This window comes from Sprattus sprattus (genome assembly GCF_963457725.1).
Source record: "Sprattus sprattus genome assembly, chromosome: 14".
NCBI lineage: Eukaryota > Metazoa > Chordata > Actinopteri > Clupeiformes > Clupeidae > Sprattus > Sprattus sprattus.
In genome coordinates this window covers 29,072,606-29,097,609 of record NC_137912.1, presented here as the reverse complement: position 1 = coordinate 29,097,609, position 25,004 = coordinate 29,072,606, and the positions used below count along the sequence as shown (strand labels likewise).

The 25,004-nt window shown below is 42.2% G+C and overlaps 1 protein-coding gene across 1 annotated transcript in view; it reads left to right on the top strand.

The window, feature by feature from the left end:
* The window catches only part of mettl25 (methyltransferase like 25), a 44,155-nt gene extending 34,368 nt beyond the window's left edge, over positions 1–9,787 (top strand). Inside the window, 7 exon segments of the mRNA XM_080851753.1 lie at positions 3,974–4,062; positions 6,292–6,321; positions 6,687–6,760; positions 7,118–7,211; positions 7,632–7,706; positions 7,860–7,931; positions 9,591–9,787. Of these exon segments, the coding sequence (XP_080707879.1) occupies positions 3,974–4,062; positions 6,292–6,321; positions 6,687–6,760; positions 7,118–7,211; positions 7,632–7,706; positions 7,860–7,931; positions 9,591–9,683 (527 nt within the window). The 3' untranslated portion in view covers positions 9,684–9,787.
* The last annotated feature ends 15,217 nt before the right edge of the window (positions 9,788–25,004 follow it).

Genomic DNA, 25,004 nt, shown 5'->3' with positions numbered 1-25,004 from the left:
AAGAGTGAAAGAAGGAAAGAAGAAAGGAAAGAAGAGTGTAAGAAGGAAAGAAGAGTGAAGAAAGGAAAGAAAAGTGGAAGAAGGAAAGAAGAGTGGATGAAGGAAAAAAGAAAGGCAAGAAGAGTGGAAGAAGGAAAGACAAAAGGAAAGAAGAGTGAAGAAAGGAGAGAAGAGTGGAAGAGGGAAAGAAGAAAGGAAAGAAGAAAAGAAAGAAGAGTGAAGAAAGGAAAGAAGAGTGGAAGAAGGAAAGAAGAAAAGAAAGAAGAGTGAAATAATGAAAGAAGAAAGGAAAGAAGAGTGAAGGAAGGAAAGAAGAGTGGAAGAAGGAAATAAGGAAAGAAAGAAGAGTGAAAGAAGGAAAGAAGAAAGGAAAGAAGAGTGTAAGAAGGAAAGAAGAGTGAAGAAAGGAAAGAAAAGTGGAAGAAGGAAAGAAGAGTGGATGAAGGAAAAAAGAAAGGCAAGAAGAGTGGAAGAAGGAAAGAAAAATGGAAGAAGAAAATAAGAAAGGAAAGAAGAGTGGAAGAAGGAAAGAAGAGTGAACAAGAGTGGCTCTGGATGAAGAGATAAAGAGAGAGTGAAAATATTGAAAAAAGGAGATAAAAATGGAGTGAAGAAGAGAGATTGAGTGTGAGAGAAAGTTGACAGAGAGAAAGATGGAGAGATAGAGAGAAAAAAAAATAGAGAATGGATGGTGTCTTAATGTTCCTAGTTACAGTTAAATTGAGAGGGACAGAGAGAGAAGAGGTTCTTTGGATTTGGCACAGGTGTCAGTGAAGCATACTAAGGCAGAAGGCAGTAACTTCTATGTTAAAGCTCAGTGGTATGATAACAATGGAATAATGACCCTATTAATTAATCAGTAGTAATACTATTTCATTTATCACAATTACCAATACAATGATTATCACACACACACACACACACACACACACACACACCATTGAATTATCACATTAAGCACATAAAACAATGAACTTGAATTGTCACATGAAACACATAAAACATCTATGTCAGTCCATTGGGGTGTGTGTGTGTGTGTGTGTGTGTGTGTGTGAGAGAGAGAGAGAGAGAGAGAACGATAGAGAATGAGGCCCATTTTCCCCCTCCACATGCCCCCGCTCGCCAAGCGAAGTTACCCGATTTAGATGCACCTTTTTCGGACTAGCCACAGGCACTGGGTGGGGGAATAGCCCGATAGCTTAGCATATCTGCCATGCAATTCTAATGGTAATGCTACCTAGCTTGGTATGCTAACTGTCGGTAGCCTATACATCGTGAAATCAACCAAAATACTGATGTCACTGGCTTTAATTTGATAATGGCATGTTAGTAGTACATTTAATATCAGTACATTTGTTTAATTACTGCTGATATTTTACAAATACGTCAAAAACTCATTTTTGACCAAACTTGAAGTTACGGTCTTTTGCCTTAGCACGGCAGAGTAAAGCACAGGTGCAAGCCAGTTTAAAGACCCTATTATGATGTCATAATGGCCCAATGTAAGTCAATGGGAGAAATTTATATTCGTTTTTCTTTAATATCTTAAAAAGTATAAAGTTTAGAAAAGTGAAAAATACATAGCATAAGTGTCGTTTACAAGACCTACGCGACAAAGTTTGAATGAAGTTTCTACGTTAAGTGGTTCGGGCTGAATTAATCGCAGAAAAAGGTAACAAGAATAAGAAGAAGAAGAAGAAGAAGAAGAAGAAGTAGAAGAAGAAGAAGAAGAAGAAGAAGAAGAAGCCTAGGAATAACAATACAGGGCATTTCATGCACTGTAATAAGAAGAAAATGCCTAGGAATACCAATACAGGGCATTTCATGCACTGTAATTACAAAGAGGGAAATGAGCAACTTTTTATCGCAACCTTCACTTGATCCCGCAATTTCATCGCAACAAACACCTAAAAACACCGCAATTTTACCGCAACTTTTGGGAAAAGCCCCCGCGAAATCAGTAATTTAAGGCCGCAACTATCACAAAAAAGGCCCGCGAAATCCTGGGGGGACTGATTGCAAAGGGAAGACTTCAAACTCCAGCTCCTTTGTTTCTGATCTCACATCATCTGTGAACAAAACATACAAAGGCAGAACAAAGAAGCGTACACGCATCCTTTCTTGCAAACAGCCACCCATACACTTACACCCATACATGCAGTAGCACACAAACATACTCCATTTGTTAGAACATTAGTTAGATGACATTGTGTGCGTTTTACAGTTTTGATCATTTTAGTAAATGCGTTTGATGATACACATTTGATCAATTTTTTAGTTTCAAATTAAGATTTAAAGGTGGAGTCCACCCATCAAGAACACTTTTTGTCAGATTCAGTCAATTGGTCCACTAGATCAGTGGTTCTCAACCGGGGGTACGTGAAGGTAGTCCAGGGGGCATGTGAGATTTTTAAAAGATATATTTAAAATAAGCCTCCATTCAAAAATCATTTAAATATAGTTATTATACGGCTCTTCAGAATGTTCCAAAATGTACGTTGATTTGTATGGGCCATATGTGGGTTAAATGTGTGCGTTCGCAGGTTTGTAATTCCTTGATATTCTCTGCTGTGGAAAGTTTATCACCGCTGTCATTGGCAACGGGTTTTTTTGCTTCTAATTCACATCTTTCATATCATTCCGCAAGTAGGCTCTCTCGAGGGACAATACTCAAACGGCTGTTGGATTTACGATCTGAAGTACAGACCTTCCTGATTGAGCACAGATCCCCCAATGCCACACAGACTGGCTTGCAAATATGTGCTATCTGGCAAATATACATCAGCACACTGAACAAACTGAATATGTCTGCAGGGAAAAGACACCAGCATTTTAAACCTGTATGACAAGGTGGGAGATTTCCCGAAGAAAGCAGAGCTGTGGAGAAGAGCCTCTGCAGAGGGGGATTTCACCTGCTTTCCTCAGATGGATGATTTTCTCTCTAGTGAGGATGTGGACAGAGCTCCAGTCCAGTTGGTCATCGTTGGACATTAGACCAATTTGATTCAACATTTTCATTTTCAATTTCCTACTTTCCTGACATGGAGGAGAAATCTACACAGCTGGATTGGGTGAAAAACCCATTTCTCTTGTCATAAGCATGTGGAAGCTCTGTCACTAATCAGGAAACACTCATGGAAGTGTCATCTGACCGTGGGCTCCAGATGAAGTTTGCCACATCCACACTCACACAGTTTTGGATTTGTGTGAAGCAGGAGCACCCTGACCTGGGAAAGAAAGCTTTGGAGCAGTTACTACCCTATGCCTCCACATATTTATGGGAGGCCTCCTTCTCTGCAATGACTGTGATCAAAACGAAGCAGAGAAACAGACTGTGCCTGGAGAAGAGCTTGATCACAGCAGTTGCCTCCTTGCCACCAAGACTGACAAAGATTTTCAGTGAAGCACAAGTTTCTTACTAAAATGTAATTGCAAACGCACTCAGTTCAATGCATCAATATTCAATGTTCAATCTTCAGTGCTGACAGTTTAATAAATCAGACAATGATGGCATAGCGCTGTGTATAACATATTTTCTTCAATCAAAAATGCTTTGCGCTGGTTAGGGGGTACTTGGCTGAAAAATATTTCACAGGGGGTACAATACTGAAAAAAGGTTGAGAACCACTGCACTAGATCAAGGGTTTTCAACTGGGGATCTGTGGCTCCCTGGTGGTCCGCAACGGCATTGCAGGGGGTCTCCGACATGAGCCTATGTTGATCGGTTCAACCATTGAACTTTTTTAATTTTATAAATTCGCTTTGATATTTCAACACATTTCCAGATTACTCTTGAATATCGTGAAAAATATCGAAGAAATTACACTGACATCACATTTTACAAAGAGTCTTATGCAATAGCTATACAAACACAGGCCAAAGTGTGTATGGGAAAGGGCCTGAGTGAAGTTCTGAACTGGAAACACGCTACAGTGTTTGTTTATATTGCATTTTCTTTTCCCTGCTGGCACAGGGAGCGAAGTGTATGGATTCCCCATGAGCCAGTATCTGAGGGGTCAGTCCTTCTACTGTGGCAGGAACGCCAGGATGTCTGCATGTCTGGTGGGTGCTGCTCCGTGGTGAATATTGTGATCCGCGGGGCTAATATGAAACCTAATGCCATTTAACATTATTAGATATAATCAGCAAGGCACATTTGTGAGAAGGATCATTTCTCCCTGAAAGGGCATTTGTGTATACAAAATTAATGCTCTGTCTCACTCACTTTATCTACCTATCTACCCACCTACCTACCAACCCACCAACCTGGTACAGGTCTTTCAGTTTGGTTGTGGCCCTTGCCGTCACAGGAATTGTGGCCCTTGCCGATCCAGGAATTTCCATGGCCATGGTATGAACCCAGTAGAGCCCGACCAATAAAAATGGCGTGCTGATATTAACGGCCGATAGATCGCAATTAGCTTATATCATATCGATGTCTATAACGGCTTATGAAAGAAATGAATAAAAAAAGCCAAAGATTGATCCTTCAACCAAATTACCAATGTTGTCGTTGCGTAATTTGTCTACAACTTTGCTTTTAGATTTGAAGCCTAGGAAACAAGTGTGTAACCAAAGGCTGGGGATGGGTAATTTGAGTCAAGACTGTAGGAAATCCTACTGGTGAAACATGAGCCCACTGTCTCCAACTACAAATTAATACATTCAAAGTTGAGGGCTATACTTCAGGGAGGGTCTGTCTGTGTAATTATGAAGTTAGGAAGTGAAACATTGCTTTTTCATCTTCTGAAAAATGTCTGACATTTACTATTAGGCTATTGTTCTAAATATTTCTTTTCAGCCAGCATTATATATGTTTAGCTACATAAAACTGAGCTACATCTACTTCGACTGGGTGTTCGATTACATCTTGTAGCCTAATTGCAGTATTTTCTTACACTTGACTGGATGCAGTTGTCAAGCCTTGCCTATCAAGTGAAAAAATGTCCCTTCATCCACATACATAACTTAAAGGACAATAAATATCTCCCATAATTTCTCCTTTAAGCCAAAGAATGTCAGCAATGCCTGGTTTGCTGCAGGAATGTTGGAGCAGGTACCATCAGTCACCATAGCTTACATTCATAAGCAAAATAACGTTAGCTTTAGTTGAGTGATGGAGGCTAACGTGATTGATGAACAACCCTATCAGTTTTTCCTTTGTCATATCCCACATATGCTCTGGCTATATTACTGACAGTAAGTCAGCATAGCCACAAAGCTAGCAAATGCCATGGTTTGTCTGTGGAAGATAATGTCAATAAGCGGTTAAGATAGTTAGATCAGGCTGCTACAAATCACAGTACTTTGTTCACTTGAATCTCTTCTTTCATAGGCAAAACTACTCTCAGGCTGGCTGTTTGGTCCATTAGTCCTCTTTAAAAACACACTTAGCATGGATACATGCTGTTGGTTTTCATGTAGACTTGCTGGAAGACTTGCTGGAATAACTGAATATTCCCAGTGAGTTGCATCCCACTCTGAATTCCAAAACTCCAGCATTTTTTTGCGAGCCATTGTCCAATAAGCTGGTAAAAGAATACATAACTAAAATGTGCATGGTGTGATCTACAGTTCATTAAAAATCCTTTTACATACCAGGTACTCCCATTCCCCAATACAAATATCATGCTGCTGTAGCACTTAATCATAGGCTATTGGTTACTTCAACACTACGCCATGTAAGCACACAAGACTGATTTGAGTAGAGCCTCAACCTTATATCTGAGTGGGTGGTTTTGAAAATGGGGGTGCATCTTTCAAAATTCAAAGCAAACAAGCTACACTTCTATAGCCTTACTTTTATGGTTGTTTCACCCCAGGTTAAGGACAATTGTATTTCCATCAGAAAATGTAGTCTAGTTGACCTGTGATTGTATTAAAGGAGTATTTTAGACCATTTTTATTGTGTTTTATAAGGCTGTGTTTTTGTATGCTTTATTCAAAGGGTCCATTTAAATCCCGTTGTAGGACAGTGCATTGAAATAAAGGCTACAGTTATATTATACACCATTACATATTTTAGGCTAGGTATATTATACTATTTTACTATACATACATGAATTACCTAACAAGTTTTTTACAAAACAATAGAACAAACCATTTTAAAGCTGTAGCTGAAGTGTCCAAATACTTTCTTTATATATACAAACAGTTAAAGGTACTATTATTATTTGTTCATTTTATTATAATCTGCTATTATAAGGCATTATTTTTTGTTATTGTTAATGTTTAATGTAAAAGTCACTTTGATTACATTTTTTTTTATTTTTTATAATGTGTCCTTCTTAGGCCTTGGAGAGAGTGGCAGTTGGTGGTGGGGTAAGTCCTCATATAATCTTGTATACACCATAAAAGAATGCTGCTATTTAGATTTACATCCTAGAGGGGATTTTCAGTTCTTACTTATACTTTGGTGCTGATGAAACTTAACTAAGAACCTAATCTAATATTTGTATTGCTAAGGTGAAATGTGCAATGTGAGTGTGTTCAATGGAGAGGATGAAATGGAAAAATGCATTTGCTCTCAAGCACAGCACAGCACAGCACAGCACAGCACAGCACAGCACAGCACAGCACAGCACAGCACAGCACAGCACAGCACAGCACAGCCACTGAAATCAATGTATTATTACTGACATTTTGGGGATGTCTAGTTTAGCCGTGTCTGTCTTTCTGCTTGTCAGCTTCCTGTGGAATCCCTGTTCTACCGTGCTGTTCTTCATGTCATCCTACGGGACCACTATGGTGCGCACAAGAGGTAGGAGTGAGGACGAGTAAGATCCTGAACTTAACTAAAGTCACAACACCTTGTCAAAAATATTTGACCAAGTAGTTAAACCATGTCTGCCCAGACTAGGTATACTTCTCCACAGTAAATTATTATGTAAAAAATACATACATACAGTTTACACTGAGGATTACATTTTAAAGTTTCTCAGAAAACAATAATCCAGATTAAGCAGGGTTACAAATGCACAGGTTATATTGGCAATAATGTTTTTCAAGTAACTTCTGAAATATCTTCTACCTGAAATATCTCATGCCAGCCAGCAAGCGGTTTCCTTAGCTGACAGTCCAGTATGATTCACTTAGCTATCTGTGTTTGTTCTAACAGTGAGAAGCGTGTGGGCAACATTTACTCCAAAGCTTCCTCTTTTGTGGACTACATCAGGAGGGCCCTCAGGAAGCTGGAGCTGGATGAGTCAAAGGTTAGCCCAAGCAATGCTGGAAATGTGTTTGCTTATTATTTATTCTGCATGCTTTTCTCAAGTATGCAAGTTTTATTTGATGGGGTTCTACAGTACATTATTCAAATTTACATTAAAATAAGGCCAATTTGAATGATTTCAATATCTGAAACTACAACACGCACTCTCTTAAAAGCACATAACCAGAAGCCTAGATGGTTTAGGAGGTTGATTAATTTTGAGTGCAATTATAAATATAGTTCATATAATGACAGGTCTTATACTGATATCCCAGGAAAGAACGTAAAAGGCAATTAGAGATAAGGACTACTTACTGTACTGTTTCCCTCCTCAGTGTACTTTCATTTTTGTATCTCCGTGGAGATAAAGAGCAACTCCATTCACTCGCACACCTGTTCTTTATTTACACTCTTCATGCAGCTCTCTGATGGAGACATTCAGGAATATCATAATCAATATAAACACAGGATATGTGAGATGCTGGCTTTTAACAGGGTGAGTCCATTATTTGTACTTTTGTTAATAACGTTGTTTGCCCTTTGTCTGCAGGCATTACAATTAAAACATTGTAATACTGAATTATAATGAATTTTTAACAATGAATAAGGGTTTTTTTTAATCCATGTTATTTCCTTGTGTGTTCTGTAGCTGAAGGTGACATTGGCCCCCTGTATTGAAGGTCTGATTCTCCTTGATCGGCTGTGCTACCTGAAAGAGCAGGTAGAACTGACACAGTTTACACAGGAAGTTCAGCTTATGACTTTGTTGTTTATAAACTGTGGAGGACATGAACTTTCATTCAATGGAAATGTTTTACTGAAATTAAACATGGAACACAAAAGTAAAATCATAAGTTTCACTGTAATTTGAAAAAACAAAGCTGACACCCATAAAGATGCAATTTGAACTTAAAATTACTTGAATTTTACCATTACATAACATATATATAGCATGGATATGATATCAACTTTATCCATAAATAGAAATAAGTATAATGCTATTTATAGTAGGAAATATTGCAAGGGTTGACATTAACTTTTTGAGCTATTTGTCCTTTAGACAAGTGACCTAATCACGAGATGTGCCGTGAAACAGATCTGTACGCACGCGCGCAGGCAATCCGCTACGGACTATGGCCTTTCTAACAGGCAATCCGCTACGGACTATGGCCTTTCTAACAGTCAATCTGCTACGGACTATGGCCTTTCTAACAGGCAATCCGCTACGGACTATGGCCTTTCTAACAGGCAATCCCTACGGACTATGGCCTTTCTAACAGTCAACTATCTGAAAGGGACACATGGTGCCCAATGCTAAACAGGGCATACATTGTGAGCCTGCCTTGTTTACATTTTAGTATTGGGTATTTCACAGTTTTATCATCTAGGCTGACATAATTTAGTTCAGTTCATTTCAACTTATAATTTACCTCAAAATCACAGATGTCAATATTTACAATAAGGCAACTTGACACTTAAAAAAAGGAGCCAGCATGCCCTTGTACAAAATCATTACATTCCAACACTAAATGAATGCATATTATTTTCAACCTGCTTTTGTCTCAGACATGTAAGCCTGTCAGAGTGCCGACCTTCCATAGTCGAGGTTGACTCCGCTACTACAGGGCTTATACAGTAGAGGTCCAGGGAGTCATAGCAAGCTAATAAAGAGTCAGTAGTGGACCCTCCCAGGTACATTAGTTGAGTAGAGTAGTATAGCGTAAATTAGCCTTTAGTTTAGCCTTTGTTTTCAGACAAGTTCATTCATAAGATTCTGATGAATTCCTAGTTGTGACGTGTTCAGCTCTCAGAACCTGGTTAAGTATTTACCTCACTATATGTGACCTACTGTACAGCTTATGAAATGACCATTGAAATCTTGCAGAAACAACTATGCTTGCTAAAAGACAAATATAATTTAAGTGCAAATACGATTGCACTCGGCCTTGGCAAGTCATCAGTGTTTTTCACTTCTCCTAGTTCTCCAGTATATATTTTTTTACTCGTCCTGAACAATCAGACTACAGTAAACAGTAAATCAAGTGTTCTGTCAAACCTGGCATTTGTATACATTTACAGAATAGTGTGTTTGTACAAGGTGACATGTCTTGACTTGACTTATGTGCTTGGATGAGTCAAAATGCTGAAAATGAGGACATAGTTTGGAACATTCAAAGCACTAACATCTCACATGTATAGAAATGGACTGAGATTATTCAGACTTGAAGGAAATTTTCGGAGGAACAAATGTCACCCTGCTGTATGCCGACGTGTTTGTTATTCTGTGTCCTTTTCTTTTTCTTATTTTATTACTTTTGTCCTGTTTCATAGTGCTGTGTGCATAATTGAGTATGGTATTATGCCTTGTGTTTTTTTGTAGGATAATGTGTCCTTTGTAGCCCTGGTGCAGCTGTTTGATCCGCTCATGTCGCCGAGATGTTATGGACTGGTAGCACTGAAGACCCTGGCATGAGGATTACTACCTAATGAGGACATCTACCTGGAATAAGTAGTTGAATGGATTGTTTCAACTTGAAATGATGTTGCCTAAACCAAAGAAAAATTGTACATCATTTCATCAGTTGTTTTGATAAAGGTTTAGAATGCAATTGTACTATTGTCATTGTTGTTGAAGGTGTTGTTTTATCTTTAAATGAAATGGTCTTCCTTCTTGAAATAAATGAAACATGTGTAACATGACGGATATATGAAATTAAACTGCATCATCTGAAAATGTGTTTTGTTGACATGAAGTTGAACATTTTAAAACTTTATAGTTTTTTTAAAGTTTAAAAAACAAATAGAAACTAAACCTTTTTTTGAACACACACACACACACACACGTAGAGGGCTGTGAGGTGATATTAGCTGAAAATGACAAAAAATGTGTTGGATTATAATCCCAGACTGTAACTTTAATAGTCAGTTAGCGAACAGCCTGAAAAGCTAGCTACATTCTGTGAGACTATCTGTTATGTGTGATAGATGCATCCAGCGCAAACAGATTTGACCCTTCATTCACTCTAAGTTCAAGTCACTTATGCTTGCCTACAGAGTGCTTACTGGTTCTGCTCCCACCTACCTAAATGCTCTTGTAAGGGCAAATGTTACACCCAGGACGCTGCGCTCATCCAGTGAGCGTCGTCTGCCAGCACGGCAATCCAGACTATTCCCAGTTGTAGTTCCACGTTGGTGGAACGACCTGCCTAGCACTACCAGAGCAGGGGTGTCCCTCTCTACCTTCAAGAAACTGTTGAATACCCAACTCTTCAGAAAGCACCTCCCTTCCTTTCAACTTGCACTTAAGCAGTGACAGTCCCGCACTTCGTTTCTCTCTATCGTTTTCGATTTCTTGAAAAAAAAACGGTATGTATTGCAACACCAGGTTTTTATTGCTCTCAGCTTGACTGTTCTCTCCCTTGTACGTCGCTTTGGACAAAAGCGTCTGCTAAATAACTAAATGCACTCAAGTGAAAGAAGCCAAATGCTCAATTGCCAAGGAGCTCATCTCTGAGTAGAGCACAAAGGTCGTTGTCTTCCTCCCTCTGCTGTCATAGGAGAGAGTGCTGTTGTTGGCACCTATGTGGAAGGTGACATGGATCTTTTAACTGTTGCAACTTCTGAAGGTACGCTGGCATGTGGTAATAACCAAGTAAATTCTAGTATAAATATTTCTTGTAATTGAGCAATTTTATGAATACATATGAACAACCAATCTTGGGAAACATGCCGCCTAGTACACCCATCTTCCAAATGGCATCAGCAAGAGTGCATGCCCGCACACAGGAGGGATCTCCTGGCCTTCACCAACATCCACTGAAGGCACTCACAGTCGGGCTTTAAGGCCGCCCTACAGTCACAAAGAGATGTTAGGCAGTGCAACAGGCTCTGGTTCAGATAAACCAGAGTAGGTCAATCAGAACTTTGACTGAGGCCGTTTCAGTGCTGTGTGGCTCCAAAGCCAGATTTGAAGTCGTCTTCAATATTGTTTTCATCACTCTTGCTGCTGTTGAAGACTGCATGAGTAAACTGAGTGACACTTTTGGAGAAAAAAAGGAATTTATAGTTTGATTTTTATTAAATAACATTCTCACATTCTATTTGTTTATGTTGGAATAGCGTTTGTATGTGTGAGTATTTACTGGGGTTTTCAAGCAAGCACCTTCCTTCATAGTTGTTTTGTTGAATTGGGCCAACGACACCTCTAGAAGGTGTCTGGCATCCCAGACCCGCCCCCCTCCATACTCATGATGGGTTAAAACATATGCCACAGGGAATACAAAGGCTTTTTCACATAATGTGGTTACTTCACATGCCCCCCAAGAAGTCTGCAAGCGTGTAAGGCACTGTAGGCTTACTCCACGCTCTCCAACTGTCCTAGACAAAATCCTGCTCTTCCTCTTGCCCTGCCCTGTCCCTTGCTGTTATGCACCTTTGTCATGGATTCCACTATAGAAATATGTTATATCAGATCTGCAACAGATTAACAACAACTAAAATAACCTATCGTTTATTTCTTCCAATTTCTTTAGGTGAAATAGAAATCGAAGGGCTTGAAACTGAAAAGAGCCGCACGTGTGCGTCAGTTCACCTGAACACAACCACCACACGGCTTACTCAATGTCTCTATTCCTAAACGCCTGTGTCTGTATTCCTAAACACCATACAGCTTACTCAATGTCTCTGTATTCCTAAACGTCTGTCCGGGGCCCTAACGTCTCTCACTGGCTGCCCTTAGTTACACTTGTCCCAAGTTACCCTTGTTTGAAGGGGTCGAAGGAAACTTTACTTTTCACCCAGATATTCTGTCATATGGTAAGGCTCACAGTTATTTGAGGTGCAGGCCAGGACACGCACTCTACTCCTGTGCAGATTCGAAAGCCGTCAGGCAGGTAATCCCAACCCTGCCCGGAGGCTCGCGTCAAAAACGAGAGAGAACTCTCTTCTGGATGCTTAGTAGTTACGATTAATTAATAATAATAACGAGTACAAGTGACACTGTTTTAGTATGCGAGTTAAAGAAAAAGAAGTACACCAACAGAGTAAAAAATACGCTTCTTCAAAAAACTCTTTGAAATAAGAGGGAGTGACCTTAATTGACCTATGCAAAAAGAATGGGTGCGGGATTGTACATGGTATCACTTCCTGATTCGAATGGGGTGAAATGGGAGGTCAGATTTAATTGGCCGTAGGGGTCAACTAAACAGGACATAGGTTGGAGGTGTTAGATAACCTTTTAAATATCTTGGCGCAAGTGTATTTTGTAAGATTTCGTCCGGATTCAAGCTTTTTATTGGGGTCTAAATACTGCAATAAAGTCTGTGAGAACAATGCATCTTGAGTTCGAGTTTCTGCTTGAGAAAATTGCTAAGGGGACCTCCAATAGAGACATCACATCAATCATATTCACATTAAAATGTGTCCTAGCTTTACAATGTTAAACCAGAGCCCGCTAAATAGTTGTCATGGTGATGTTATTCGGCAGGTGATTGTGTTGCTGGCAAGTGTACATGTTTAGGTAATGTCGAAAAACAGAAACAAGCATTCTACTTTAATCAGCGCCATGGAGCCAGACCCCTACCATCCCTTAAACCAGGTGATCCAGTCCTCATGAAATTGGACCATCAGAAGTCCTAGTAAACCCCCGGTGATCCAGTCCTCATGAAATTGGACCATCAGAAGTCCTAGTAAACCCCCGCCGTGTGTTGCTGGCAAGTGTACATGTTTAGGTAATGTCGAAAAACAGAAACAAGCATTCTACTTTAATCAGCGCCATGGAGCCAGACCCCTACCATCCCTTAAACCAGGTGATCCAGTCCTCATGAAATTGGACCATCAGAAGTCCTAGTAAACCCCCGGTGATCCAGTCCTCATGAAATTGGACCATCAGAAGTCCTAGTAAACCCCCGCGGAGCAGAGCCAGACCGAACTTCCAGACCAAAACATTTTGTGGGCGGGGTTCGGGCTGGTATCCAGGCTAGCTCTTTTGTGCATTGAAAGTGATTTGCTCCGAGTACCGTAATTGAAGAGTTTGCAGCTGTAAAAGCGTGCAAGGTTACAAACTAGTATGGAATTAGATTAGTTTCATAATTCACAAACCAACGAAACGCGATTCAAACCAACAAAACGCGAGTCACAAACAAACGAAACGCGATTCAAACAAACGAAACGCGATTCACAAATGTATTTCATGTTTCACAAATGTATTTTGTGATTCAAAAATAAATGACACCATGACATTTATTTGCAACCTGACGAACACGAGTTACAAATCCCTGCATTCGTTCGTGTGGATTTTTGGAACTTTCCTAGCGCACGTAGTTTCACAAATGCATTTTTTCTAAAAGATATTCTCTGCAGCCTATCAGATCTCTTTTAATTTCAGCCAAGCACGTTATTCTGTCTATATGGACTACAGCCAAGGTTATAAGATGGACATGGGCTCGGTACTGCCTGAGATCACGAGCAATGGCATCTGCCCACCAAATGTGAAATATAGCTTGTAAATCTTATTAAGCCGATTATCATATGTGGTTGAATCATTCTTGAGAATGGCAGGATCCATGTTTAGTCATTTTAAGTGTTTCCTAGGCTAACGTTTAGCAAGCTAGCTAGTCAATGTCTAACATAACCTTGGCCATGCTAAAATGGTTAGAGCCTTACTCGCTGCATTAGTTTTCTCTCTAGCCAGGTAACATCTTACATGGGACTTTAGTGAACAGATCTTTAAAACGATTTTTTACAAAGCAAAGGCTGTCAAGTCAAGTGGAGTCAGCAGCAAGTACTTGTGCAAGCCCTAGCTAGGAATATGTCCCCAATGCCAGAAAGCCGAGCAGCAGAGAGCATAGTTGGGGCTGTAGCTATGACATCTGTGGGTAAACGACTACCATACCTAATGCCACCAATGCCAACCATACTAGGGTGAGACAGGCTATGAGAAGATAATAAACACACAGCGCACAGAAACACATAAGGTGCTTTAGAATTCTACGGATTATTAGCCTGAATTCAACTGAATGTGTAGTAATTGGCATTACAAATGAATTCGGACAACGGCATATATTTAGCCTGCTGGCATATTTACTGAACTGTTTAAATCACAACACACATATACATTTATACAGCCCAAGATACGGGGCACCCAGAGGGTCATACTACATCTCCCCTTTCCCCAAAGTAGTAACAAAGCCTTAAACGAAAATTCACTGGCAGAACTGCCTCAACTGTAGGTCACATATTCTGTTGTAATTATTAAACCTGAACCAAAGATATCAGACAGATTAAACATGAACATGTTTAAATTCTAGATGCTAGATGTCAAAGTCTTTAAGCCACTCCGGGGCTTTCCTCTCTCTCCTTGGGTAGGCCCTCTGCATCTCCCCCGCCCCTTCCCCCTCTTCTGGCCCTGCTGCCTGTTCTGTGTCTTCCACAGCCGGTGGTGGGGCTTGTATCTCCGGGAGGGGTCTGAGGGGTGCTTTGTTTTTTCTTACCTCTTCTGAGTCTGTTTTCACTACATAGTCTGCTTTTCTCAGCACAGTGGCAGATTATTTTGTGTTTGTGATCCAGACTCGTTGACCTGCTTTTAGTTCTGGTCTCACAGTAGCTCTGTGTCTGTGGTTGAAGTCAATTGCCTGTGTGTGTTTCAGCTGTTTGTCCTTGTCTGCAAAGGCCTTCCTGTTTGGCCATTGAAGTTTGAGTTGAACAGGTGAACCTGGCAATGGTGAGCGCAGTCTCCTGCCCATCAGGAGTTCTGTTGGCGATGGTCCCTGATGCAGCGGTGGCTCTGTAAGCCAACAGGGCCCTATATGGGTCAGCATTCTTCCTCAATAGGCCCTTGACGGTCTTCACAGACCTCTCCATTGCTCTGTGCAAAGTATGGGCTGCTGGTCACATGTCTGAAGTCGTAGTCCTTGGCAAATGAGGAGAAAGAGCCTGAAGAAAACTGAGGGCCATTATCAATTATTAATACTTCCGGAACCCCCTGTCTAGCAAAAATTGATTTAAGGCCATTGATGACTCCTGCTGATGTGGTTATGGGGTTTTTTATTACTTCAATGTATCGAGAGTAGTAGTCTACTAACAATAAGTAAGAGTCATTTTCCCAGTAAAACATATCAGCTCCTACTTTCTGGCAGGGCCGCTGTGGCAGCTCTGAGGGTATCATTGGTTCTGGGTGAAGTGGTTGATTTTTAGCACATACCTCACACTGGGCTACCTCTCTGGTGATTTCCGCGCCCAGTCCCAGCCACCACACTGACTGTTGGGCCCTCAGTCTGCATTTGGTTGTCCCCATATGTCCCTCATGTAGTCTGGCCAGCATTTCCTTCTGTAATGTCTCTGGTATAACAATTCGCTGGCCTTTCATCAGAAGGTCACCATTCATGTGTAGCTCACTGTGGTGGACCCAATAGGGCTTCAGTTGCTAGGGAAGCTCTTCTTGTATGGAATCAGATCAATGCCATAAATATTTTGTAATCTGTAATATAGATTTTGTATCTGTAATATAGATTTTGTATCTGTGAAACCATCAACACTTTCAAAACCTATCTACAGATACGGATTTCAAATACGAAATGTATCTTCACTTTCAAAATCTATTTACAGATACGGATTTCAAATACAAAATGTATCTACACTTTCAAAAACTATCTACACTTTCAAAAACTATCTACACTTTCAAAAAATATCTTCACTTTCAAACTCTATCTGCAGATACGGATTTCAGTTACGCATTACGGATAGGGATACGGATTTCTGTTACGAATTACAAAATCTTTTTGGCACTGTTTTTACAGCCTTTCTAAAGAGGCAATCAGCCCTTTTGGCAGATTTTCTAAAGCGCCAATCAACACATTGTATCCTGTACTGACTAGCCAATCAGCGCTAGCTTGCTGGCAACTGCTGGACCGATTTGGTATTCGACGAGGGGTGGACAGAGCATATAGCCTGACGATGTCATACTCATAATTTTAGTCAGAATATGAGTTTGATCCTGACCCATTGGGCTGTGATTATGGGGCGTGTTTAAACGAACCAGGAAAGAAAATGCCTCTTCGCTGAATTGGATACCTAGAACCAATTAGAGCAACGTAGTATGACCATCTGATACATTCAACTTTTACCTGATTAGGAAGGACAGCAAAAACATCTTTTCAATCGACAAATGCCTTAATCGCGTTTCTCTGTTCCTCTTTCAAAATGAATGCACCGTCAATATCTGTGAGATATGCTTGCTCCCGTTATACTTATTAGCAGTGAGGCTAGCTAGCTACTATGTGTTTCAATGGATGTTTTGTCTAAGCTTTAGCAATAACCTTACAATAATGGTCTAGAGAGCTTTAGTTAAGACAAACAATACTCTGCAACATTCGTGTTGCACATACACAACTAACCGAGTCAATGTAGACATTAAAAAAGTTGTGTAGATAGCTTAATTCACATAAAATATTTCCCACTAACAGGCCGAGACGCCGCCATCTTGGTTCTATTTCAAATCTACCGGTTAATTCAACTCAAGCGTTGGTTGATCATCTGTCCATCATCATATAAGGCCCGCTCTGACAATTTAATTGGTCAGATCGTTTGGCTGAAAACTGATATTGTCTCCCCATTCGGTCAGCGCCAGACCAAACTTCCCAGAACAACATTTTTGGGGACGGGGTTTGGGCTGGTATCCAGGCTACAGAGCATAAGGGACGGCTTCTTCATTCAGGCGGATTTGGTAATCGCCTTCAAGTCTCCCTAATCCACTGAACACCTTCGGAAACTTCTTTTTGAAGACCTCCCCTGGCTCTTCTTTCTCCCTTTGTTCTTCAACTGCATCCACTCGTGCAATGAGGTGCAGTGCTGTAAGTGCTGGTAAGCCCAGCAGTGGCCTGGCTAAGTTGTCAATGACAAACACAGACTGACTGGTCTTTTTATCTTTACTTTCTAGCTTACTCTGCATCTGTCCTACTACAGGCAGTATCCTGTTATTTGGGCCATACAGTCTTTTTGAGGTGTGAAGTAGAGGACCATCTCTTTTGCAGTTATATAATTTAGTGGGTATCGCAGTAACTGCTGCTCCTGTGTCTAGTTTAAAAGAAACAACTTCTCCATTAATTTTGATGTCTGAGTACCAACCAGCACTGTCTGCCTTCACCTCACCCAGGAAAAGGCTGTCCTGATAAAGTTGCTCCTCCTCAAGTGCCATCTCATGCACATGCTGCTTGGATTTGCAGACAGCAGCAAAGTGTCCTCTTCGGTGACATTTCCTACATTCAGCCTCCTTGGCCGGACAGTCTTTCCAACTATGGTATGGCACTCTCCCACATTTATGGCACGTCCCTGATGTTCCAGCAGCACTATGCTTTGCTCTTCGTTCTGAATTCCACTCTTTCCTTCAAGCGGGCGAAAGCTTGTGCACTTCATCACTGGGCTCGCTGTGCGTGTGGTTTCCCGCGCCGCGCAACACCACTTGCTGCAGTTTAACAGTTTCACTTTGTCGTACTAAATTCGTAGCTGTGGACAGAGTCAATTTCGAATTCAACTGAAGTTTTTCGGACAGTTTAATGTCTTTTATGCCCACTACTATACGGTTACGTATCAGTTCATCTCTGAGGGCTCCAAACTGGCAATATTCCGCCAACTTGTGCACTGCAGTAACAAAGCACTCAGCCGTTTCCCCCGGCTCTTGATTTCGCAGGTTAAACCTAGCCCTCTCGAAAATTACGTTGTGTTTGCCAATTAAATGGTTATTGTCTAGTTATCAGGGGATTTTGTTATTTCTGCCCAAACTTGAAAAAGGCCTTGGCCATCAACAGGGTAGTATTGAATCAACTCAAGACGGTTTCTTCATTCTTCTTTGATTTATTGTAGTCATAAATACAAATAAGTCTTTTTAGAGCCGTCTATTCATAGAGGTTGAAAACCTTTACAAGAAACAAACACAAAATACAGCAATCGAAATTAACATTAAACAGATCAGCAAATAATTGGAATTAACATTAAACAGATCCTACAAAATAATCGGAATTTACCTTACACAGATCAACAGATAATCGAAATTATTATAAAAACAGATCTTACCAGTAGCATCCCTGGAAATGGCCAGCAAATTAACTCCCCATGTATCCACAGTAAACATGTGCTTTGCAAACTCACGAACTACCTGTGCTTCCTACATCCTTGCATTAGGACCACTTACGGTTTCAAAATAAAAGTTCGATTTTTATCTAAACAAAAGTAAATCTAACAGCACACCTCCCACTTGAGCTCCTGGTGCCAGAACCCAAGGAGGTCACGTCACTCTTCCCTGGAGCCGATCTTCCCTTCATTGCTCCTCCACTGGAATCAACACAACAAGACGTCTGACATCTCTGTGTAGGACTGTAGCAGGGATCTTGGGAAGCTTCCTCGCCGCTGATGTTCTCCTACCATGTTCTCCACTGGATGGCTTCTTGATCATAGCTGGATAGCTGGGAAACGTTCTGACTTTGACATCTCTTACGACTCCTTTCTCGTCAGGAAACGCACTGATCACTCTGCCTAATTTGAACTGACCTCTTAAGGCGTTCTGATCCGCAAGCCAAACAATGTCTCCTTCTGCAACATTCCTCTCCTTCGTGTGCCACTTGCTTCTTACAAAGAGATTCGGGCCTGCCAATTGACACCATTTCTTCCAGAACTTATTGACCTCCGACTGGATCACTCTCAGTCTTTTGTAGGGATAACCCTCAAACTGGAAGTCTCCTGGGTCTCCTCTCAAGCTCGCCCGCCCCAGCAGGAGAGAGTTTGGAGTGATATACTCCACACAATCCTCTTGACTTTGTGCTCTCGCATCTACAGGTCTCTCATTGGCTATATTGGCCGCCATGTAGACAAAGGTCTGGAATTCTCCCCATGTGAAGATTCCATTACCACCTACGTTCTGGAGGGCTCTCTTTACAGTCCGCACTGCTGCTTCAGCTGCTCCATTTCTATGAGGTGAGTCTGCAGGATGGATCTTCCAGGACCATCTTGTGCCATTCTTGCCCGCCTTTTCCTCCATTCCTGATCTTTCCAGATTCTCCAGGAACCGATAGAGGTCTTCAAGGGCAGGTTTGGCCCCGACAAAGTTGGTGCCTGGATCAGACCATACCTTGCTGGGGTGTCCCCTCAGTGATGTAAATCGTTGGTAGGCAAGCATAAATCCTTCTGCAGACATATCACTGACAATGTCAGCATGAATAGCTCTGGATGCCATGCAACTGAACACAATACCCCACACCTTCAGCCTCACCCTCTTCTTCACCTCATCTTTCACTTCATATGGCCCAAATAGGTCCACGGCAGTGAACTGAAATGGAGCTGCTGGCGCGGTTCGCTCAGGTGGTAGGTCACTCATTATTTGTTGACACCGTTTTGCTTTCATTTTCCTGCAGATTACACAACTGTCCACTACTTTTTTGACAATCCTTCTTCCCTTAACCACCCAGGCTTTTCTTCTCATCCTCAACAGTGTTCCTGCTATACCCTCATGATTGATATTGTGGGCTTCTCTTGCAAGCAATGTAGAAATCCACGAATCTTGTGGGAGAATTGGCACTAAAGATTTGTCTTCTCTGAAGACCTGAATTCTGCCGCCGCAGAGAAGGAGTCCATCTTCTTGCTTAACCACCACTAACCGGTTGAGTGTAGTGTCAGGAAATGTTGTGCCTTCTTGAGCTGCCAAGCAGAGAGTTCTGAAGGCATACTCACAGTCTTCAACACTGATCGCAAAAGCTTTAGATTTTTCTTTTGAGGGTGATGCCTCCCACTTTGGTTTCTTTGCGGTCTGGTCTTTAAGGCTTAGCCAGCTATCAGCAGCCCGTCTTACCCAAGCAACGACATTCACCAGCCTGGACAAGCAGCTAAATCTCTTCATCTCCAAGAGATTTTTGACGGCTGTGCTGGGAAGTGCTACTCTCAGCGCAACTTCACTCTGTCTCATTTCTGAAACAGTATCATTTTTCACAACAGAGTCTTCAGCTTTGGTGTGGTCCTGGGTGGTGACCCCTCGGCATCTCTTCACTTGACCTCTTGTCATAACTGCTGAAAAGGCCTTCCTCTGCAGCTTACTGATGCTGTCCCTGGCGTCAGTTACCACTTCTTCAGCTGACTTTATTGGCCATTCTTCTAATGGCCTCCTCAAAAACTCCGGTCCACTTTGCCATGTCTCTTGCAGATCCTTCAGGGCAGCTCCCCTTGTCATGATATCAGCTATATTGAGGCTTCCTGGGACCCACCACCAGTCTTCAACTGATGCAGACTTTTGGATTTCTCCTATCCTGTTGGCAAAGAATGTCTGGTAGCCATAGCTGTCTCGCTTAATGGCTCCCAATACTGTCTGGCTATCAACTAGGTGAAACCAGCGCTCTATATCCATCCGACCATGTCTTTCCATGTACTTTCTCAGCCTGGCTGCAAACACAGCACCACAGACCTCAGCTTTGACTGCATCTCCTTTCTGGTCCAGTGGCGTCAGCTTGGCCTTGGATTCCAGAAGTCTGATGTCTATACCTTTGTCCGTTTCCCATCTAAGGTATAGAACAGCACCATAGGACTTGTCACTGCCGTCTGAGAAAGTAATAGCCCACGGTTTTCCTTTCCAGCCTAGTGGTGTAAGGCTTCTATGAAACTTTACTTGTCCCAGCTGTGAATACTCTTCAAACAGCTTGACGGCTTCCTCCCTGAGGCCCTCGGAAAGTGGTTTGTCCCAGGTGTTTTGGGCCAGATTTCCACCTGCTGTCTCCTGGAATGCTTTCCTAACGAGTATGGCACCTTTCTGCTTTAGTGGTGTGACGAGTCCTATAGGGTCATAGAGCCCAGCAACCTGACTCAGCAGTAATCTTCTGGTGAGGGGATCAGGTGTTTTCGATCTCACCTCCTCCATCAATAGGTCTTGGCCTGTTCTCATCTTTCCTCTCCTTCTGGAGAAATTGATTGAAGCCATCAGGTAGAGTTTGTCTTCCTCTACTATATATCCAATACCTAACGCCTTATTGTCCTCATCTCTCAACTGATTTGGCAGGACAAATGTTTTGTGCGTCTCAGAGGGCGTCCTCTTTGTGGGGTCTGCTACTTCCTTTTCCTGCCTCCCACTTTGCGTAGACTGGACCCATGGCTTCAGAGAAAATCCACCTGCTTGCAGAATTTCCTCAATCTCCTTGGTCACTTCGCTCAGTCTGTTTGCATTATTGTGAGATGTTAGGACATCATCCATGTAGCTGTCTTCCTCCAGTACCCTTCGCGCCTCCTCCAGGTGAGAAAACTTGGTGAGCCTTGCAGTTTCTCGCATAGCCAGCTGTGCTATGCATCCAGCAGGCCTGTCACCTATATTCACCCTTGTGATGACATACTCCCCTATCTCTTCGTCTTGCCGGTCTCTCCAAAGGAATCTGTGAAGATGCATCTCGCGTTCTTCCAGCCACACAGAGTTGTACATCTTCCTGATGTCTCCTAAGGCCGCATGCACTCCTTTCCTAAACCTGAGCAGGACGGCCCTGATGGGGTTTAAGACGTCTGGCCCTTTGAGCAACAGGTCGTTCATGCTCACTCCTCTGAACTTTTGACTGCTGTTCCACACAAGTCGCACTGGAGTAGTGACTGAGTGGGGATTTGGTGCTACTAGGTGGCTCACATACCAAACTGGTCCCCTCCAGTCTTCAGCCATCTTCTTTGTGAGTCTTTTAGCAGCTCCGCGCCCAACCATCTCGTGGACTCGAGCAGTGTAAGCAGCAAACCACTCTGGTTCCTTACTGAGCCTTTTCTCAGTTCTTAAGAAGGTGGCCTCAACTCCACTTCGGTTATTGGGAAGGCAAGCAGGATCCATTACCCAAGGATACCTCGCATCCCAGTGTGGGGATTTGCTGTGTTCATCCTCCATGATGTATGTAAGGCCATCTTTGATTATTTCAAATTCCCTTTCCTCTGCTAAAGTCATCTCCTTTCCTCCAGGCTGGCAGTTCCCACAACGACATCCACCACATTTTGGCTCGCAGGCTGCACCAATGCTATCCCATTTCCACCACTCAAGGAAGTCACGGTGAGTTGCAGCTGTATGCCTAGCTTCAACAATGGTGTCTTGCATGTGAACTGTCTTGGTCATGAAGGGGACCTCAGCAGGGATCTCCTCATATTTGATGGCAGCTGTTCTCATAGAACGAGCAAAGTGTGTCTTCGACTCATGTGCCGCCATGTTTACTTGCTCAAACAGATCAGGGTGTGCTCCGCCCACTGTCTTTCCAAGAGGGCTCTCCCACAAGACGAGATCTCCCACAACTTTCACCCTTTGTGGGGCAAGTCTCCCTTCTCTGTGACTTATGAGCAACTCAATCTGCTCAGGTCTCCTCAGCTCCTCAGGTTTAACTTCTGGGAAGAACTTCATCAGCTCTTCAGCCCTGACAGCTTGATGAACTTTGGCGATGTCCTTTAGCCCATAACAGATAAGTTCATGGGCCCTCTCAGTTCCCTTGGAGGTTTTGATTCGAACTCTGAGTAGGTATCTTCTTGTGGCTACTTTGGTAGCCATTCCACCCACTCCATGCCCAAAAAGTGTGATCTTCTCACTCCTAAGATTCAATCTTTTGGCTGCTTTATGAGTGATGTAATTAGTATCTGAAGCAAGATCCACAAGTGCTCCAATTTTTTGACCTGCATTAGCGGTCACTTCCATTAACATCATAATGACAGGAAGTTCTCTCAATCCACTTTCTTTGAGGAGGCTCACCTGGTCCTCAGCTTGACAGCTGACGTTCGTTGAATTATTGGTGAAAGCCCTCCTGCACTTCTCAGCTAACTCAGGGGTAAGTTCACCCAAGAATCTCTTCTGTTCCTCAGTTAAGCTCTTTCTGTCTCGGTCATCTGTCTGAGGTTTCTCAAGTTCGAGCCTCTTACTGTTCCCTCTTGGACAGAGAAAGAAGTGGTGATCTGAGGAGCCTCTCTTTTTGCAGTCTACATTTCTGCACAGGTAAGTGTCTCTGCAGCCGTCCTCATACTTATGACACCCTAAGCACTTCCTGCATGCACCAATCCTTTTCACAGCAGCTTCCTTTTCTGACAGCTTCAAACCCTTGAACATCTTGCAGAAGAAAATCATGTCCTTATGTTTCTCATCTCCACAGATAATGCACCCCTCCTCAGCATCCTCTTTCTTGGTGGCTTTAGTTGAGGCATATTTCTTGTTAAATGTCCTCTCTGTTTTGTCTGTGATTTGTAGGTGCTCTAGCCTCTCAAAGATCTCTTCTTGCTTCTTCAGAAAAGCCAATAGCATGTCAAAGTGATTATCTTGAGTGACACCGTTGCTAGGATCCACCATGAACATCAGCCAGTCCTTCTTCAAAAACTCAGGAAGCTTGCTTTCTAAAGACCTCACCACCAATGGGTTTTTGATGGCGCCGGTACTTCCTAGATCTGTGAGATCAGCAAGAGCCTTTTCAATGGTCTGAATAAGGTCTACTACTTTTCTTGGCTGAATTCCTCTGACTGGTTGAATCTTCTCGAGCTCATTAACAATTTCTAGAGCAATGGCACATTTGTTACCATACCTATTTGCCAGCACTCTGAAGACATCCTCAGCTGTGCTGTAAGTCGACAAACGGAGATCTTTCACAATCTTTTCCTCCAAGCTATCAAGAAGCTGAATCTTCTTTACCTCTGGTGAACCGGTTGGCTCTCCCTGCTTCTGAAGGCTTTCCCAGTCTGTCCTCCAGCGGTGGAAGTCTCTTTTGCAGCCGCTAAACGTGGGCAGTTTGGTTGGTTTAATTCTCACTACTGGTATTGTTGGTCCAGTGTGTTCTTGCTTCACACCAGCGCCTTGCTTCTCCATATCTATTCTCCGTGCTCTGGCAAACTCACCTTTTCTCATGTCTAGCTCATTACAAGCCACTCTCAGATCCCTGCTTCGCTTTCGAAAGACTTTTTCCTCTTCAGCAGGAATCCATGACACCCAGGCTGCGAATGCGTCAGATGATTCTTTTATCAACTTTTCCACTACAGAATGTTGGATGTCAAATCCTTCACAGTTGCTGCCTTCCACAGGTAGTCCATATGTATGCATACAGGCTTTTCTTGCTTCTTCAAAAGCAGCCTCTAGCATCTCTGATCCATATCTGCTCCAGAGGTTGGTTTGAACAATCTGCTTTAGGTCATTGAACTTTTGCTCACATTCATTGTCATATTTACTTAGGTCTGCATCTTGCTCCAGACTAAGCACATTATCTTTACCATCTTCTTTGGCTACTAACTCTGCCTCTAATCCAGTCCTGTAATCATCATTGGCCTCAATAACTCTCCTTGAATTGGCAGAGAGCTTTTCAAATTCTTGTCTGAGTTCTAACTCAGTTAAATCGCCTGCTTTCCGACTGAGATAGTTAGCTTGCTTTGTGAAGGAGGTCTTTGCAAGCGTCCTATCTTTCTTAAGCTGATCCAGTGTTTTGCCGAGAGCTTCGGCTGCCATTTTGAATTTGATAATGTATTTAGTCAGGTTAACTGATTGGGTTCCTAGTGCCTCTTGAATAGCCTTGCTGTTTAGCAACTCTCCTCTGCATCCACACTCTTGACTCACTGAAGCCGTTAATCTTCTAGCCTTGATGCAGCTCAACTGTTATTAATCAGCATTGGTTTTCAACTGTCTAGTTATCAGGGGATTTTGTTATTTCTGCCCAAACTTGAAAAAGGCCTTGGCCATCAACAGGGTAGTATTGAATCAACTCAAGACGGTTTCTTCATTCTTCTTTGATTTATTGTAGTCATAAATACAAATAAGTCTTTTTAGAGCCGTCTATTCATAGAGGTT